Raw genomic sequence first — 12,218 nt, 5'->3', positions numbered from 1 at the left:
TCTTTATTAGTCTTGCTAGCAATCTATCAATTTTGTTGATCTTTTCAAAAAAAACAGTTCCTGGATTCATTGATTTTTTGAAGGGTATTTTTGTGTTTCTATCTCCTTCAGTTCTGTTCTGATCTTCATCATTTCTTGCCTTCTGCTAGCTTTTGAATGTGTTTGCTCTTGCGTCTCTAGTTCTTCTAATTGTGATGTTAGGGTGTCAATTTTAGATCTTAATTTATATTTTGTGATATCCCACAGCACTTCTGCAAATCGAGGCTGGACCACCTGAGTTAGCAGAATCTACAAATACTCTCATACTTTGTCCTCATGAAGAATTCCTGAGACGGTGTAAAGAAAACCATGATGAGGTGCTGTGCTCTCTGCATGAAATGGGGGAAAAGAGAGAAATAATTGCTTTCATTAAATGCACATTTTTAAAAATGGGGTCTTGCTCTGTTGCCCAGCCTGGAGTGCCATGGTGTGATCATAGCTGACTGCTGTCTTGAACACATTGGCTCAAGAGTTTCTCCAGCCTCAGCCTCCCAAGTAATTAGGACTACAGATGCACACTACCATGCCAGGCTGATTTTTTTTTTTTTTTTTTTTTGTAGAGATATAGTCTCACTATGTCACCCAGTCTGTTCTCCAGATCCTGTCTTCATGAGCCTTGACCTCCCAAAGTGCTGGGATTACAGGCTGGAGCCACAGTACCAGCCATAAATGCAGAAATACATAAAGCAGTAAATGATGAGGGGATGGTGACAGTGGTGACCTTTATGATAGATGCTTTCAGCAGGCAAGGATTCATATGGCTTCAAACAGATACCAATGCTCTTTCAACCCATGATAAAATGTAGCTTCCTCATTTTTATCATTTATTGATTTTTGTATCTATTTGGGATTTACTACCATTTCAGATATAGCCACAAAATAAAAACGTTTATAAGATAACATGACTGAATAGTAATTGTTTGTACTCTAGTTGAAAAGCCTAGACATAAAATATGTTTGAAAAGTATAATTAAATCTTGAAAATCATTGTAAGTTTATGTTTTTAAAATAGTACCAAATATTAGTCATAATACAGAAGGCAAAGAATATTTGCTATATTCATTTTTACTGGAGCCAATGACAACGTTTCTTGGTTTATATGAAATTTGATTTGAACCTGAATATAAGAAATGTTTGAGTAGGTGGAGAAGAAAAAGGAGAAGGAAGGGGGTAGGAATTATTCAGTTTCCTCAAGATTCTTGAGTGATCATTCCAGATATGTCCCGGTTCTTGCTCTGGGCTCTAGAGAGAGGAAAGCTAAATAATAATTCCAGATATGTCCTGGTTCTTGGTCTGGGCTCTTGAGAGAGAGGGGAAGGCAGTGTCTTCTGATAGAGTTTAGAGAAGGGGGCAGCTGCATGAAAAAAGCAAAATAATGAGGCATATGGAGGTTGAAAAGAGACTCAGGTAATCAAAGTCGCTTAATCTCCATCTCCTGCAGATCTATCCAATAAAAAAGCGAGAGGACCGCAAACGCCTGGCTCTCATCATATGCAATACAAAGTTTGATCATCTGCCACCAAGGACTGGGGCTCACTTTGACATCCTGGGGATGAAAGAGCTGCTTCAGGGCCTGGGCTACAATGTGGTTGACAAAAAGAATCTCACAGCCAGGGTAAGAACCCCTAAGCCATCTCACACTCACCCATAGGCAACATATATTCTTCTAATAATTAGTTAGCTTTATAGAAGTTCAACAAGGTTAACAACCTCTGGGTTCGTGTGTGTATGTGCGCGTGCATACATGCGCACATGCACTAGCAAATTGAACTTTTGAATACATAAATCTGTGTCTCTTCTGAGCCTCAAATACCCTCAACTCCATAAAACTAGACAAAATATGATTGGCATGTATTTTCACAATTATTATTGAGTTCCAGTAAGATCAGGTGATTGGAATGTAGCCCCAAGATTTCACAGAAAATCACAGAGTAATGCGTTTTTGGCATGAGTGCACTTTTTTTCTTTTTGAGATGGAGTCTTACTCTGTCACCCAGACTGGAGTGCAGCAGCATGATCTTGACTCACTGCAACATCCACCTTTCAGGTTCAAGCCATTCTCCTGCCTCAGCTTCCCGAGTAGCTGGGACTACAGGCGCGTGCCACCACGCCCAGCTAATTTTCTGTATTTTTAACAGAGATTAAAATAAAATAAAAAACGGGGTTTCTCCGTGTTAGCCAAGATAGTCTCAATCTCCTGACCTCGTGATCTACCCACCTCGATCTCCCAAAGTGTTGGGATTACAGGCGTGAGTCACCACACACGGCACAGGAGTGCACTCTTAAAACAAATATTAAATCCAAACTTTGGGGCCAAGAGCTTTTCCTGACGCTGTGGATAAGTCTGTAAATGATACAAGAAGCTTCAAATTTACAAGGATCTAGGTTAGAGTGGAGGTAAAATCTCACAATATAAGCAAAACCGGACCAATTTCAGAGAATGAGTGTGTGTATATGTCTGTATAAGAATAAGAAGAGAATCCAAAATAAGCAAAAAGAAAACAAAAAGGAAACATGAGAGGGAATGTTGGATGGGGTGTGACGTTTTTGGGTTGGTCCTGAAAAGCCTCTGTGGGGAGAGAACACAGGAGTTGGACTGAACTACCAAAAGGAATGATATGGCTCTAGGAAGATGTGAATGCAGTGCCTTCCAAGTAGGGGGAGCTACCTGTGAAAGAGCTGAGCTGAAAATGAAACTGGCACATGTGAGGCACAAGAGAAGACCAGTATGACTAGAGATTGAAGCAGAACAGACAATGTAATGGTGAGAATGGTCAGGCAATAAGATTGATTTTATTCTAAGCAACGTACATTGGATTTTACAAGGACAGTGGTGTGATGCATTTATAACACATGACTCTTGTTAGGAAAGGAGAGACAAGATTGAGATTTAAAAAAAAGTAATATAAGTAACATATAAAAATATACAGTATATTAAGAAGACAGTGCATGGTGCGTCAGAAAAAGTAGGAACCCACAGCCCTGCTACGAAGGAAAAAAAAAAAAACAAAAAAACAAAACCATAAAACAGCTGTCATGACTGAGTAAGCAATATGTGAAGCACCATGACCCGGAGGTCACATATGTTGCTTGTTTCACTCATGGGAAATCTAGGACGTCCTATTCATTGTGATGCTTCTCTGACTGAAGTTAGACATTGCTCTTTTACAGGATATGGAGTCAGCGCTGAGGGCATTTGCTGCCCGACCAGAGCACAAGTCCTCCGACAGCACGTTCCTGGTGCTCATGTCTCATGGCATCCTGGAGGGAATCTGCGGAACTGCACATGATGAGAAAAACCCAGATGTGCTGCTTTATGACACCGTCTTCCAGATATTCAACAACCGAAACTGCCTCAGTCTGAAGGACAAACCCAAGGTCATCATTGTCCAGGCCTGCAGAGGCAGTGAGTGCTGGGACTGAACATCTAACAGTTACGAAGGTGTATGCTGAGGATTGTGATGTTTGGTTTATATTTAGGGGAAACAGTCTTAGACCCCATCCAGTGCAAATAAAGTACAATGAATTCTACAGAACCTCTACCTAAGGGTCTGGTAGAATGAGAAATTGTCTCATCAGCGAAGAAATTTCTGTACAATTTTATCCACAGTAAGCGGTGAAGGAGATCATCAGAATCCCTAAATCAAAGTTAAACAGAAATACTGAAACTTTGGAATGGAATCATTTTCATGATAGCTTGCTTTGTAAATGTTTTACAGACATTTGGACATTGTGTGGTTTCTGAAGAATTTGTACTTGAAACTGAAGTTATCATGTGAGACACGCACCCTATTTATTCATAACCGTTGAAAGGAAAATGAGTAGGGAGTTAAGGAAACTTGAGGGGTTTAAGTCAATCTTCTCTCTCTCTCTTTTTACTCTTGACTTCCAATTGCCTCATGACTATTGGGATGTATGTTTTGTTTTTTAAGAAAGCAGCAATAACTTAACTGAAAACTGGTAATGACATGATAAATTCACTGTTAATTGACACTTTGTTGAATGACACTAGAGACGAAGCAGAGAGAGAGAGTGTGTGTGTGTGTGTGTGTTTGCATGTGTGTAGGTCTGTATATATGTATTAAATTAGTTAGAAAGAACACTGAAAAATAACAAGGTGGGCAATTGTGATAGCCATGAAGGGAGGCACAGCAGTGTATAAAAAGTTGATGTCTCTTGAACCAACCCAAATGCCCATCAATGATAGACTGGATATAGAAAATGTGGTACATATATCCCATGGAATACAGTGTAGTCATAAAAAGGAATGAGATCGTGTCCTTTGCAGGAGCATGAATGAAGCTGGAAGCCATCATCCTCAGCAAATTAATGCAGGAACAGAAAACCAAACACCGCATGTTCTCACTTATAAGTGAGGGTTGAACAGTGAGAATACATGGATACAGGGAAGGGGACATCACACACCGGGGCCTGTCAGGAGGTCGGGGGAAGGGGTAGGAGAGCCTTAAGGCAAATACTTAATGCACGTGGGCTTAAAACCTATATGATAGGTTGATAGGTGCAGCAAACCACAATGGTACACGTATAACTATGTAACAAACCTACACATTCTGCATTTCTATTCTGGAACTTAACGTAACATAAAAGACAAAAAAAAGAAAAAAGAAAAGAAAGTTGATGTCTCTTTGATGTCTCTACAGAAAGACGTGGGGAACACTGGGTCAGAGACTCTCCAGCACCCTCGGCAGTCATCTCTTCACAGTCACCTGAGAACCTGGAGGAAGATTCTGTTTGCAGAGTCCACGTGGAGAAGGACTTCATTGCTTTCTGTTCTTCAACACCACGTATGTGTCTTTTAGCAACAGTAAAAAATGTGGGGGTTCTGAGGACACCTTTGAATGATCCTATTAAATCAAGATAGGCCCTAGGCAACAATGAGTTGAGAGAATGGTGTGTGCTCTCTATATATTTTGCATGATTTTATGTGTGCTGTGAGAACAGATTCCTTCCCCCTCCCACACACACATTTTAAGAAATTGTAGTTTTATTATAAGTGTTACACTTTACAGTCAAAGATATGTCAAATATTATAAAGCAATACAATACAAGTAACCGCATTCACCACACACCATGTAAACATAAATGATGGATTCTGTTTTTTTTTTTTATCAAATCCATTTAATATTTTGAATATAAGTTTTATGGATCCTAGTACTGGCTGTCTTTCCAAATGAGCAACTTCAAGCCCTCTTCTACATACATTCCACTTGATCCTACAAAGAGCAATGTTTTTGAGTGTCCAGATAAAAATGTGAATGCCCTTTAAAAAAAGTAGGAAATGTTAGGGTGGGGCTAATTGTGTCTAATCACAGGAAACAGTGGTTTGCATTTCACCTCCAGGTAATCATCCAAAAGGTCTTTACATTTTACTCTTTCCAAGTTGTAAATTTTTAAGTCTTGTTTTTAAGCCACTTTATGGAGGCATAACTGACATACAAAAACCGTACATATTTAATGTATGCAACTTAATAAGTTTGGAGATTAGTACACACCCTTCAAATCATCACCCAAATCTATGCTGTAAATATCTCTGTCTCCTCCAAAAGATTCCTCCAGCTCTCTATTTTTTTGTTATCATCATTCTGCAAGGGTGTGATAAGGATAATTTATATAAGATCTACTCTTTTTACAAATTTTTAAGTGTATAAGACAGGATTATTTACTATTGGCACCACATTATACAGTATTTTTCTGTGATATTTTAATCTTCTGTAACTGAAACTTTGGATGTGCTCATCTATTTTGTTTATTGTATGGTAAAAGACATCATGGTGCAATCTGTAAACAATCTTGGAACCAGAAAGCAATTTTTTGTTGCTTCCTCACTGAATCTTTATTCATACTTCTGGGCTTCTATTCTTTCCTTTGTAAAGTGGAACAATTCCAGTTATTTCTCAAGACCCCTTTTCTAAGCAAAGTGAATGAACATAATGTCCATAATAGAAAGTCAGTTCCAAGAATCAAAATACAATCACTATGCAATCTCTTGTAATGTTTATAAGCTGTCTTTTTTGTTCAACCTTTGCCAGCTTTTCTGTTTCCTCTGTGTGAAACCTAAGTAAATGTTAGGTTATAAGGGATTTCCATAAATCTATCAAGTAAATTCCCAAGCTATACAAAAACAAAAATATAAACAAAAACATAGTGAAAGTCGTAGCCCAAGGTATATCAGTCTGTATCATCATAGATAACGTGTCCTGGAGAGACCGCACAAGGGGCTCCATCTTCATCACGGAACTTATCACATGCTTCCAGAAATATTCTTGGTGCTACCACCTAATGAAAATATTTCAGAAGGTAAGCTTCCATTTCCTTTTCTAGTCATTTATTTATTTGCTCAGAAAGAATTTATCATTATTCACTAATCGAATGAAAATGACACACTTCTTCAGGCAAGCAAAAGTAGAACGGCACCTGATTTCTGTCATTCAAGTGTTTAAAATCTGGTTTAGAGAAAGAAATTGTCAATATATCCCAGAAGAAGAGCAAAGTAAAACAAAATAATATCAGCTGTAAGCTTCATGTTTTGGGTTATAAGTTATTAAAATTCAGAGAATAGAAAATATTTTTAAATAATTTTGATTAATTTACTAAATGAATAAAAACTGGATGGAGGTGATGGACTTCATCCTGATAACAAAGGGGTAAATGAGGTTTGCATGGCTTAAGACTACCTAGGACTCACACTTTTGTGAGAGATATGGATACTAGAAATATGGGCTGACAAAAAAATGTGTAATTACACATTGTGGTAGAATTCATAAAGGCATGTAAGAGGGAATAAAAAAGAAATCACTCTTTCCATGGAAAAGGGCAGAAGGGAAGGTTTACTATTCCTTGCCCAACCTGGGACATTCCTTATTCCCCGTCCTTCCTACTTGATTTTCTCCACAGTTCTTACCTCCTCCCACTAAGCATATATTAATAGTTTATTTATGTGTCTGTTTTTTACCTGTGTTTACTCATTAACATGCAAACTTCAGGAAGGCGGGGATTTGCTCAGCACCTCAATATGCCTGACATATAGCAGACATTCAGTTAATATATACTGAATAAATAGATGCATAAATGAATAGATAAATATTCCTTCTCTTTTTAAGGGAAAATAGGATTGGTATCAACACAGGAAAGTGGTTGTTTCTAAATTAAAAATTGTAGAAAACAGTAAAACTCTTGTGGGAAGAAGAATATATACCACTGGCATTTAAAGAAGATTGTACCATAAATTGAGACAGGGTTTCTGTGGATAGAGAACTGGGAAGTTAAGTCCTTTTGGATGATTAGGAATTAGACATTGTACTTTTGAGGGTATTCCTGGAAAAAGACTAGAAATACTGGATTTACGGTAAGCAGGATCTCATTGATCAGTCCTTGCATAAGATTTCAGAGGTTGGCTTGGTGGTGTCGGCATGAAAGTTGTTCAGTGTTCAGGCCTTAAAGCAAGATTCTGGGATTTAATTCTCCTTAAATTGAAGAATCAGCCTTGGTGAGGGTTGAAAGTATTAAGTCTTCCATATCCAGTTCTCATGAGCATATCTCAAGGGATATTCAATTGATTTCCACATCTGTAGGTCAAAAATGGAAAATAGAGAAAATGGAGGTTGAAAAGCCTTGACTAGGCATGCAGTGTTTATTTTGATGTAAAGTGTACAGTCTGACATGGGGTGTCAATTCTAAGAGGTAGGGTAGCAGTGTTAAGGAGTTGGAATATCCATGGGCTTGGTCCTATCAACCCTGGAAGCTGTCTTCATTCCAGGTATTTCCTGGTTCATGGTGCAAGGTGCTTTCTGAGAATCCAAAATCCCTCATGTCTCATCTACTGTTTTTTCTTTTAGGTACAGAAATCATTTGAAATTCCAAAGGATAAAGCCCAGATGCCCACCATAGAACGAGTATCCTTGACAAGAGATTTCTACCTCTTTCCTGGCAATTGAAAATGTAAGTATTGAGAGTTGTTGGAGGGTGAAATAAATGAAAGAGCTATATCGGTGGTGAAGTTCAATGACCAGTGACAGCTGACTACTTGTATGGTCAAGTTAGAGTTCTTTATTGATGCAGTCTGGTGAGAATTTATGTGCTCTTTTTTATTCTACTTATATGCATTTAGTTTCCCCCAACTATATAATCAATCAAGGAGGTAAGGAAAATTGCAGCAAAATGTAATACACAATGAAAGTCCTAGGTTAGTAATTATTAAAATAGTAATGTATAAATGTTACCATTATTGATTATATTCATCGATCTCTCATACACTCCCTCTCTTTGTCTCTCTCTCTGTTTCTCTCCCACCTACCACACTTAGTTACCAACATTGCATCAGACCTTGAACAAAACAGAGTAAACACAGGAGCTAACTATGGGGAAAGCAGGGCTTTGGTCCTCTGAGTGCATGTATCACATTACTGTTGTTGACTTTCTCCTTAGTTCAGCTAAAGATGGGGTCCTTGTCACACGACCATGAGAAATTAGAGTCACAGACAATCTGAAAGGTGAGGAGGGCAGGGTTTATTGTGTGAAAAGGAAAAAAAATGGGAAACGTACCCTTCACAGAGCCAGAATCCTGCTAGTGCCCTTTCTGCCTTGCAGTCTGAATACCAGATACCACCCAGGAAGAGGAGGGGCCAGGCTTCTCCCTGCTGCAAATGGCATGAACTTCCCAAGGCTCCACCCCAGTGCACATTCTTCCCAGTGCACAGGCTGGTGGGAGGTTCTGCCAGGGAGTGCTTTTTACTTGGCTCTCTCATTACTGACATTCAGCCACAGTTATTGGACAGTAGAAAATACATGCTCAACTGTAGGTATTTTATTCAGGAAACCTTCCTTGAAATAATGAAATTGGAATAAAGAATGGACAGAGTTGGAGAGTGAACCATGTGGTTCTTATGCAGGAGTGGTGTTCCAGCACAGAATACAAGGGCAAATGCCCTGAGGTAGATAAATGCTAAACATGTTTAAAAAGAACTACAATGAGACAGTGTGACCAAAAGAGAATACAAGTGAGGGAAATGACAGAGACAAATTAGGAGAAACAGTGAGGAGCCTCATCACATTGTGCTTGAACATCACATGGTAATTCTTTAAAAAAATATTATCTGAGTAGATAGGAAAACCTTCCAGTGCTTTGTAAAAGAGAAGTGACATAATTTAATTCAGGTTTTACAAAGATACTCCTAAGTACTTTTTGCTAAACAGTCACAGAGGTCACAGATGGAAGTCGAGGGAAATGGCAAAAGCATATGGCAGAAGATGGAAGAAGAATCATAATGAGGGATGGGATGAAGGGAGTGAGGGATAACCATCTTGACCTTCTGTCCTTTCTCTCTTCTGCAGGAAACCACAGGCAGCCCAGCCCTCCTCTGGCAACACCAAAGAGCACCTTTACCTGTATAGCTTGCATATTCAACATTTGGTGTTTTGATAAAAGTAAAGATGGTATCTTTTTAGATTGTATGAACTGTATATTTTTAGATTCTCTAACAGACAATCTAATTTCCATGAAAATGGTGGACAAGTGGAAATGAAGTGGAAGAAGCTAACTGGATTTTCGAGTTTTATGGCTAATGCTACATCTATACTTGGCTGATGAAGACGACTGACTGTGACTTACCGCCAACAATAGGATGAAAGAAGATGGTATCTAAAAGTATAAGAAAGATACCACCTCATACCCATTAGAATGACTCCCACCAAAACATACAAACAAACAGAAAATAACAGGTGTTTGTGGGGATGTAGAATAATTGGAACCCTGTGCTCTGTTGGTGAGAATGTCAAATGGCACCACGGTGGAAAACAGTATGGAAGTTCCTCACAAAAGTAAAGCTAGAATTATCATAGGATCCAAACTCCACCTTTGGGTACATACCTAAAACAATTGAAAGCAGGGTCTCAAATATATATTTATACACCCATGTTCATGGCAACGTTGCTCATGTTATCTAAAATGTGGAAGTAACAAAAGTATCCATGGACTGAAAAATTGATAAGTAAAATATCGTATATAGATACACTAAAATGTAATTTAGCATAGAAAAGAGGGAAGTTCTGACGTATGCTAAAATATACAGGAACTTTGAGGACATTATGCTAGGTAAAATAAGCCATTCACACACACAAAAATACAATATGATCACACTTATATGAGGCACCTAGATTATCAGATTCACAGAGACAGAAAGTAGAATGGTGATTGCCAGGTGCTAGGGCAGGAGAAAATGAAGAGTCATTTAATGGTTATAAAGTTTCATATTTACAAGATAGAAAGAATTCTGGAGGTAGATGGGTGATTGTTGTGCAAAATTATGAATGTATTTAATACTATTTGGCTGTACACTTAAAATCGTTAAGCTTGTAATTTTGTTATGATGTTTTACTATGATAAAAATTGTGAAAATATAATGATACAATTGAAAGTGAGAAGGTATGAGAACAACGTTAATCAACTTACATAGAGAAAATTTTAGCTACTGAGCAACATTGATGAAAGAAGAAATTATGGTTAAATATATTATTAATTGTTTCACAATTAATAAAATGTTTGAACATCATGACATCATCAAATATTAGGTAGAATAGACTAGATATGTGGCAATGTAAGTGAGCTGCATCTCATTTTTCATATGAGGCAGTCAATGGCATTGTTTATGTTCTATATATCAGGAAACACAGAGCTGTAAGGGTCATTATTGAAAATTCCAAATGTTACTGCCAAACAAAACAAAACAAAAATAACTGAAGGAAATTACATCTAGTATGTGGGACTGAAGGTGGGAAGAGTTGTACTGGGAAATATGATTTTTATTGTATTCTTTTCTGTACTACAGACTGTCTCATGAATGTATTACTTGGACAAAACGTTTAAAATTATATTGAATTGACACTTTTAATAATTTATAGATGTCCAAAAATCAGATAGTATTGAATTTTAATGTGTTGGATTTTTAAAGGGTTTGTCATATGTTGTGAAGCAAAAATTAAACAAATGGAGCAAATTGTTGATAATATAATAATATGATACTGGTGCTATAAGGAAAAAAGGTATAGGTAAATATGTATCTGCCAGTTATTTATTTCTGGGTATCAAAACACCCAAAACCTCAGTAGTTTAATGCAATAAGCATTTATTATTGTTCACAAGATTACCAGTTAGCTAAGTAGTTCTTGACTCTGCTGAGATTATCCATGTGTCTGAGATCACCTGTGCATGGGGTAGGCATCTTTACTGAAGGACTGGGATCTCTCATATGTTTGGAACGCACGTGGCTGGAAGCTGGTCTAGAATGACCTTGGCTGGGGCAACTAGCCTCTTTTCCACATGATGTGTCTTATCAGCTAGCAATGTAGCTCAGGCTCATCCTAATTTAGTTTCAGGTGTCCACGAGGAAGAAGAGCACCAGGCTTTGTAAAGCCTGAGCTGGGAATTGCACCAGATCCTTCTACTGCATTATGTTGGCCAAAACCAAATCATAAGACTAGTTCAGGGTTGAAGCAAAGGGCAAGGATACTAGGAAGCCAATGATTAAGGAAATCAATAGAATCAGTAATGTATTAAGTATTTTACAAAAGCATAGAAAAAATTCAGAAAGATGCAAGCTAAACGTGTAACTGTGGTTACCTTGTGTCAAATTAAAGAGTGTGGATAATCCTTTTCCACTTTATAAACTTTTCTGTTGTTTAATTTTAGTGGCAAACCTATATTTATTATTCAAAAATGATTTAAGTATCAGTCTTTTGCATATTTAATGAACAAAAATACCCAAGTGAGTGTGATAGATAAACAATACCCCAATAGACAAATGAACAGAACTGGAGAGAGAAGAAAAGAGATAACTTATGTGACTTTTTGAAATAGTGAACGGAGTATCACTGGCAGCCTTAAGTCAGACTCTGTCCCCTCACCTTCCAAATTTATACTTCCAGGGTTGTGCAGGCATCAGTGGAGTGAGAACTCCCAGCAATTTAGAGGCTAGTGGTGGTACAATGAAAAATAAGAGTTTAATTTGAATTATTAACGGTGTTAAAAATTGACAGGAAAACAGAACACAGAGACTTATGTTTGCGTGTAAGTGTGCATGCTTTCATTGTGATCGATTTGTTATATCCAAAAGAAAATTTTATAAGGGGGAGGAAAAATCATTGAGATTTTTCTCAATTGAGAG

The 12,218-nt window shown here is 37.7% G+C and overlaps 1 protein-coding gene across 2 annotated transcripts in view; it reads left to right on the top strand.

Moving 5' to 3' along the window:
• Positions 1-9,940, top strand: part of CASP5 (caspase 5) — a 28,358-nt gene extending 18,418 nt beyond the window's left edge. For both annotated transcript variants that reach the window (XM_030917210.1, XM_010367035.2), the window contains 7 exons: positions 247-356; positions 1,481-1,654; positions 3,211-3,445; positions 4,701-4,844; positions 6,248-6,357; positions 7,896-7,998; positions 9,391-9,940. In XM_030917210.1, coding sequence (XP_030773070.1) covers positions 247-356; positions 1,481-1,654; positions 3,211-3,445; positions 4,701-4,844; positions 6,248-6,357; positions 7,896-7,994 — 872 coding nt within the window. In that variant the 3' untranslated portion in view covers positions 7,995-7,998; positions 9,391-9,940. The remainder of the gene's footprint in view (positions 1-246; positions 357-1,480; positions 1,655-3,210; positions 3,446-4,700; positions 4,845-6,247; positions 6,358-7,895; positions 7,999-9,390) is intronic.
• Positions 9,941-12,218: the final 2,278 nt, after the last annotated feature.

This window comes from Rhinopithecus roxellana, chromosome 15, assembly GCF_007565055.1.
Source record: "Rhinopithecus roxellana isolate Shanxi Qingling chromosome 15, ASM756505v1, whole genome shotgun sequence".
Classification (NCBI taxonomy): Eukaryota; Metazoa; Chordata; class Mammalia; order Primates; family Cercopithecidae; genus Rhinopithecus; species Rhinopithecus roxellana.
Note: the sequence above shows the minus strand (reverse complement) of the source record. Positions and strands in the feature narration are given on the sequence as shown.